This window comes from Lampris incognitus, unplaced genomic scaffold (assembly GCF_029633865.1).
Source record: "Lampris incognitus isolate fLamInc1 unplaced genomic scaffold, fLamInc1.hap2 scaffold_324, whole genome shotgun sequence".
Lineage (NCBI taxonomy): Eukaryota > Metazoa > Chordata > Actinopteri > Lampriformes > Lampridae > Lampris > Lampris incognitus.
In genome coordinates, this window is record NW_026611282.1 from 43,057 (window position 1) to 50,822 (window position 7,766).

General features: G+C 48.6%; 1 protein-coding gene across 1 annotated transcript in view; it reads left to right on the forward strand.

The window, feature by feature from the left end:
* Window positions 1-7,757, forward strand: part of cadm4 (cell adhesion molecule 4) — a gene marked incomplete at its 3' end in the record, with an annotated part of 32,787 nt that extends 25,030 nt beyond the window's left edge. The window contains exon 6 of the mRNA XM_056302014.1: window positions 7,653-7,757. Within this exon, the coding sequence (XP_056157989.1) occupies window positions 7,653-7,757 (105 nt within the window). The remainder of the gene's footprint in view (window positions 1-7,652) is intronic.
* Between the last annotated feature and the right edge of the window lie 9 nt (window positions 7,758-7,766).

A 7,766-nucleotide genomic window follows, 5' to 3' on the forward strand; every position in this document is an offset into this window, starting at 1 on the left:
GGGGACTGGGTGGAATAGCATGATCCTCCTACGTCCCCCTGGTGAAACTCCTCACCGTCAGGTGAAAAGAAGCAGCTGGCGACTCCGTATGTATCGGAGGAGGCGTGTGGTAGTCTGCAGCCCTCCCTGGGTCAGCAGAAGGGGTGGAGCAGCGACTGGGACAGCTGGGAAGAGAGGGGTAATTGGCTGGATACAATTGGGGAGACAAAAGGGGGTGGGGGGGGGCCAAAAAAATGAAATCAGAATCGGCCATGAAAATTGCAACCGGTGCATCGCCACTGTTTGACCCTGAAAAATGTGCGAGCATGAAAGCAGAAGGAGTAAGGGCAGAGAGGGGAGGAGAGGTAGATTGTCTCAGGATGAGAGTAGATCAGGTTAGCCTTGACTCGCCGAGGCTGAGCACTCCGTGAATAATTGAAGTTAACAGAAACTTTTCACAAGTACGGTAACACAAGTGTGTGTGTTTCTTCGTTTTATTTATTTATTTATTTATTTTGCTTTATTTTTTTTAATTGAGTCATTCTGAGGTGTAGGTATTGAGCGTGACATACTCTGATGTGTGGAAAGACTGAGTTTATTATTTAGGTTTATTAACGGAGCATTAGAGAGGGGGCAGGAAATTATAAGTAGTAACTTCCTCCGGCTCCTTTTGTTGGATTCTCCATTTTATTTATTTATTTATTTATTTTTATGCTTGGTCATTTTTGTCTTTTATTTTGCACGGTCGAAATAAAGACGTTTGATTTGATGTCTGCGTCTCCGTGGACTATGATTTCTACGGATGACGTTGTGATGTGTAGCGAGAGTAGGGAGCAGGTGGAGGAGAGCGTGGAGAGGTGGAGGTGTGCACCGGAGAGAGGAGGAATGAAAGTCGGTAGGAGCAAGACGGAATGCCTATGCGCGAATGAGAGGGAGGACAGCGGAATGGTGAGGATGCAAGGAGGGGAGGTGACGAAGGCGTATGAGTTAAAATACTTGGGGTCGACTGTCCAAAGTAACGGGGAGTGCAGGAGAGAGGTGAGGAAGAGAGTGCAGGCAGGGTGGAGTGGGTGGAGTGATTAGCAACAGAAGGGTACCAGCAAGAGTTAAAGGGAAGGTTTACAAGATGGTTGTGAGACCAGCTGTGTTGTATGGTCTGGAGACGGTGGCACTGATGATAAAGGAGCTGGGCCTGAGAGTAGGAACATTGTATGCCGGCCTGATTAGGATGGCCAGGGAGTCTGTGTACGCCGGCCTGATTAGGATGGCCTTGGAGCAGGAACGAGACCTGCAAAACAACACGAGGAAAACGTAATCGACAACGACGAAGGGAAACCAAAAAAGAAGATCACGCCTGTCTCCGAAAAGCACCACGCCTTGTTGTTTTAGTATATATCACTATGTGTTCCTGTTATTTGGCAGACGACTCCCGGTTTGCACCGAGGGTACGTCTCCAGCGCTGCAGCATTACCTGTGAACTATTTGTTGTGTGCCAAATAAAATGACACGAACCAGCAAGAAGTCGTCTGACTTCTTATTTGCCTATGTCGACCTGAATCAAAGAACCGGGCGAGTCTTTTGCAAAAGATAAGACTCAGCAATGAAAAGACAGCAGGTGGAGCTGGAGGTGGCCGAGCTGAAGATGATTAGATTTTCATTGGGAGTGATGAAGGAGGACAGGATTAGGAACGAGTATATTAGAGGGACCGCTCAGGTTGGACGGTTTGGAGACAAAGCACGAGAGGCAAGATGGAGATGGTTTGGACATGTGTGGAGGAGAGATGCTGTGTATACTGGGAGAAGGATGCTGAATATGGAGCTTCCAGGGAAGAGGAGAAGAGGAAGGCCAAGGAGGAGGTTTATGGATGTGGTGAGGGAGGACATGCAGGTGGCTGGTGTGACAGAGGAAGATGCAGAAGACAGGAAGAGATGGAAACGGATGATCCGCTGTGGCGCCCCCTAACGGGAGCAGCCGAAACTAGTAGTTGTGGTAGATTTGGTGTGTGTGTGTGTGTGTGTGTGTGTGTGTATGTGTGCATGCATGGCTGTGCATGTCGCTGGGTGCGAGTGTGCACTTTGCTATAGTACTTTAGTGTGGGACTAGCCAACTCTGTAAAAAGCTATTTCACAGTTTGTTCAGGGCTCTTTGTTCAGTATCCAGAGACGGTGTTGGGCTCTAAGCTCCTAAACCCTCCTCTATGCTCCGTCTGTCTCTGGGCATCAGCTCCCCAGTAAAGCTTCAACAAAACTGTGTGTGTGTGTGTGTGTGTGTGTGTGTGTGTGTGTGTGTGTGTGTGTGTGTGTGTGTGTGTGTGTGTGTGTGTGTGTGTGTGTGTGTGTGTGAACTGATGATCTGCTGAGGACCATAAGTCAGTACCATCAGTCCGGCACCAGGGTGTATAGTATGTATATGCTGATTTATGATTGTGTATACAAGTGTATGATTGTGCAATTGTCCCTTTGTGTGTGTGCAGTTGAGGTGCATGCATTTGTGTTCATATATGTATGATGTATAATTGTGTATCCTGTCACAAATATTTGTGTGCATGCACAAACGTGTGTGTGTGCGTGCATGTGTGCGTGCGTGTGTGTGTGTGTGTGTATGTGTGCGTGTGTGCGCGTGTGTGCGTGTGATGAGGCAAGAGAGAAGTTTAATTAGACTTCCCGAAGGATTAGGACCCAGATGAGTCAGGATTGTAATCTGACCAGGGTGGCATGAGCCATGATACTCTGCTGCCAGACACACACACACACACACACTGTATATGAGTGTTTGTGTGTGCCAGTGTGTGTTTAATCCTTACACCTCCTGTCATGTCTGTCAGCCGTCCCTGCTCCCTCTGCCTTTCATGGACATTTTGTTTTTTCTACCCTTCCTCTTCTTTCATCTTGCTCTCTTTCTGCCGTTCTTCTCTTCCCTATCTGTAAATCTCTTGCTTCTGGCCCGCTCTGCCCCCGTGCCTATCTTACAATGCCCCCCCCCCATCTCTCTCTCTCATCCTCCTCCTCTACGCTCTCTCTTACTCCACCCCATCCATATGTCTCGTTCGCTTTACTTTCATGTCCTCCTCTTCCTTTTGAACCCACATGATTTAATTGATTTCAGATTATTTATTTTCGTGTATCTGTCTTTCTGTGTCTTTCTGTCTGCAATGGTGATGGACAGGTTGACGGACGAGATCAGGCAGGAGTCTCCGTGGACTGTGATGCTTGCGGATGACATTGTGATCTGTAGCGAGAGTAGGGTGCAGGGGGAGGAGAGCCTGGAGAGGTGGAGGTATGCACTGGAGAGAAGAGGAATGAAAGTCAGTAGGAGCAAGACGGAGTACATATGCGTGAATGAGAGGGAGGACAGTGGAATGGTGAGGATGCAAGGAGTGGAGGGGACGAAGGTGTATGAGTTTAAATACTTGGGGTCAACTGTCTAAAGTAACGGGGAGTGCAGAAGAGAGGTGAAGAAGAGAGTGCAGGCAGGGTGGAGTAGGTGGAGAAGAGTGTCAGGAGTGAGTTGTGACAGAAGGGTACCAGCAAGAGTTAAAGGGAAGGTTTACAAGATGGTAGTGAGACCAGCTATGTTGTATGGTCTGGAGACAGTGGCACTGATGAAAAGACAGCAGGTGGAGCTGGAGGTGGCAGAGTTGAAGATGCTAAGATTTTCACTGGGAGTGATGAAGGAGGACAGGATTAGGAAGGAGTATATTAGAGGGACAGCTCAGGTTGGACGGTTTGGAGACAAAGCAAGAGAGACAAGATGGAGATGGTTTGGACATGTGTGGAGGAGAGATGCTGGGTATATTGGGAGAAGGATGCTGAATATGGAGCTGCCAGGGAAGAGGAGAAGAGGAAGGCCAAAGAGGAGGTTTATGGCTGTGGTGAGGGAGGACATGCCGGTGGCTGGTGTGACAGAGGAAGATGCAGAGGACAGGAAGAGATGGAAATGGATGAGCCACTGTGGCGACCCCTAACGGGAGCAGCCGAATGTAGTAGTTGTAGTAGTTGTAGTAGTAGTCGTAGTAGTATTTTCATGTGTCTGTCTTTCAACAATTTGGGTTTTAACTGTTATTATTGATTGCACAGATATTAGTAATTTTTGAGGAGGCAGACGTAGTAACAGTTGTTGCTCGTGCCATAATCATAATGGTAAAAGTATTAATACAGTAGTAGTAATCATGGTTGTAATGGAGATATAGTGGTCACTAGCAGCAGTAGTAGTAAGAGTTGTTGTGCAACACTTAGCAGTAGTAAAAGTAGTAGTAGTAGTAGCAGCAGCAGTGGTTATAGTAATAGAAGTTGCAGTGGTAGTACTTCAAGGCTGTCACTTTATTTGAGTGACAGTTTTTGTAGGCTGCAAAGGAATTGCTTTTGACTTGTATCATATTGTATGTGCGAATGTGTGGGTGGGGATGTGGGAATGTGCGATTGTCTTGAGAAAAGGTAGTATCATGAAAGACGAGTCAAGTCATGTTTGTTTATATAAACCACAGTTCCAGTCTTAGAGGGTTTACATCCCCTCAGTGAAAAACAGGTAGAAATGGCAAAACAACAATGGACGATAACCTCCGTCTTCAGATCCTCGATTCGGATGAGGAACAATTCCCCAGTAGGGGAAAATCTGTCCAAATATAACAAATTGTGACTCTAACAGGTGGTGAGGTGCCTGTACAGCTGCAGGGGATCTGCAGGAAACGGCGTGGGCCTCCACATGTGTTGCATTCCCCCTGGAGAAACCTGCAGCTGGCAGGTGAAAAGAAGCGTTCGGCTGCTTCCTCGTGTATCAGAGGATGCGTGTGGAAGTCTTCGCCCCCCTCATCCACCTTAAGGCACGTTCAGACACAAAGCAACTCCAGCAAGTCGTTGCCAGATTCGTTTGTTGCCAAACAAGTTGAGTATTTCTCAGCTTTTCACAGGTTGCCTCCCCGACCATGACGCCAAATCACCCCTCGTCACCTGCATCCCTCGCTCTCATAGAAAACTAATTAGGGCAATGGTGTGGGAGACAGGAGGTGATTTGGTGTTGTGCTCAGGGTGGCAACCTGTAAAAGGGTGAGAAATGCTCAGCTTTTGGGCGGTGAGGGCAACATTCCGCTTTCCGGTGTGGGAAGATGGTGACGCAAATTCACATTAGCGGCGGCCTCACCCAGTACCGTCCATGCAGTGTCTTTGTCCGCGTCTAAGTTTTGTCTTCGTTTGATGGCTGGGAGAGCTGGCGCTGGATCGGCTGGGAGAGCAGGGCAGGCTAAGCTAACTGCTAGCCCATGCAGACCCTCAGTTCCGATGACACCGAGGTGCGGTCTGGCGACAGCCTCACCTGGTGTTGACTGTGGTGTTTTGATGTTTTCATGTGGAGTGCGAGGAGGTGTGTCGAGGGTGTCTGGCTGGGGGAGCTGGCGCTGGATCGGCTGGGAGAGCTTGGTCTGCTTCGTCCGGTGGGCCCGGGGAACCACGGCCCCTGCCTGGAGCTGCGCCCGAGGGGGAAACACTGAGGGCGGTCTGACAGGAAGCGGGGCGGGCTAAGCTAACTGCTAGCCCATGCAGACCGGCAGTTCCGACATTCATCCTGGCTGGCGTTTGTTCCCTTGGACAGTGATTTTTTTGTTTAGTTTTGATATGTGTGTTAGTTTGGGTATGTGTGATCTTGTAGTTGGTTGATGTGTTTTTGTCTTTGTGTTGTGCTGCTGTGGGCCGGGGGGAAATGGCATGTCGTTTCACTTCATGTACGAAAGTGCATGAGGTGAAATGACACATAAAGTGTTCCTGGTAAAGTTTGGCCACAGCCAATCAGATTCAAGCATCTCGGTTTTTACGTAACAACACGCTGACTTTTGATTCTCACTTCCCAGTTCTTGCTAAAATGACAACGGATGAGAAGCTCGTCGTTACAGTCTGTGGATTCTTGGTTGTATGCAGTGTCCAGCTACAGGACAATTACAATAACAAAAAACAAAACAATAAATGAATGAGAAAGAAAGAGGTTTCTCAAACAACAAATGCAATAGTAAATTCATCAATTACATATTTAGCTACTAGCTAAAATGGTGTAAGTACATCAGAGCTACTTGGATGAAGCAAAAAAAACCCAAAACACTTAGAGATAGGCCCGCAAGCTGTCAACACCAGATACTTGGCCCCCTGTCTGAACACAGCTTTAGGGGTCACGCAAATGCCGGACTTCAGGAGAACAGGGAATTGGATATACCAAATGGAGATGGAAAAAGGAAAAGGAAAAGGAAGTGTGTGAAAGGGTGTTCTTCCCATTGGCAGGACGTAGAGTTGTTGCTAACTAGGAAGTCTAACCTAACTTTGTGCTGAGACTGACAGGGCGGATATATTACGGTTAAGCAACAGCAAAGCCGTACAACTCGTCTGCTGCTAGTCAGAACAATCTGCTACTACTGCTGCTTCTTTCGGCTGCTTCTGTTAGGGGGCGCCACAGCGGATCATCCGTTTCCATCTCTTCCTGTCCTCTGCATCTTCCTTTGTCACGCCAGCCACCTGCATGTCCTCCCTCACCGCATCAAGAGGAAGGCCAAACCTCCTCTTTAGTCTTCCTCTTTTCCTCTTCCCTGGCAGCTCCATATTCAGCGTCCTTCTCCCAATATACCCAGCGTCTCTCCTCCACACGTCCAAGCCAACTCAATCTAGCCTGTCTTGCTTTGTCTCCAAACCGTCCAACCTGAGCGGTCCCTCTAATATACTCGTTCCTAATCCTGTCCTTCTTCGTCACTCCCAATGAAATTCTTAGCATCTTCAACTCTGCCACCTCCAGCTCCACCTCCTGTCTTTTCGCCAGTGCCACTGTCTCCAAAGTCTTCTAGACAAACAATAAAAATTTAGTTTTGATTTATTGGAAACTAGACAGCCAGCCCCCCTGGCAACTGTACTTTTCCAAAGAAAAATGGGCACCCTGCAACCTGATGAGTCCATTTTGATTTTAGTAACAGAGAGGAGGTAGGTGCCTTGGAACTGCAGGGCACAGGACGGTACCAATGGCTTCATAAGGTTTGATAGATGTGATGAAGCATGCCCATGTAGTATGTTATACTCTGGCAATAGTACCGAGAAGACAGATACTAGAGAACAGGTGAAGAGATGCTAGGGCGCCTTCCTTTGGAGGATTTCCGGGCACGTCCACTGGAAAGAGACCCAGACTTGCTGGAGGCGACTACATGTCCAATCTGGCCTGGGAACGCCTCGGGATCCCCCAGGAGGAGCTGGAGGGCGTTGCTGGGGAGAGGAACATCTGGAGTGGCCTACTTAGCTTGCTGCCACCGCGACCCAACCCCGGAGAAGCAGCTGATGATGAGATGAGATGAGATGCGGTGTGTCAGATTGCCTGTGTAAGCTGGTTGGTCCGGTGGGTACTGCTTGCTTCTGGGCTGGCTGTACACGAGCCACAATGGCTGCTACACCTCGATCGCAGTTCTTGCTGCCAGAGGGGGTGGACAGGTCGGGGGAAATCTCAGATTTCAGCTTTCATATGGTTGCAACCTCTAGTTTTAGTTAGGACTCCAGCCGCAGTGTTTTGTACCATCCGGAGGTTGTTGATGCTCGTACATGGCAGGCCGGGGAATTGCAGTCATCTAGTCAAGGTAGTGATTGAAATCATTTCTCGTGTGTTTTCACTCTCTCTCTCTCTCTCTCTCTTTGTCTCTCTCCCCTTTCTCATTTTCAAGGCCGCGAAACATTCAGTGGTCAAGGATCAACGACACTTTACCCGAGAGGGCCGAGATTTCCGGCCCCACCCTCCAGATCTCTCGCCTCAGCCAGTCGCACAACGGGCGACGTAC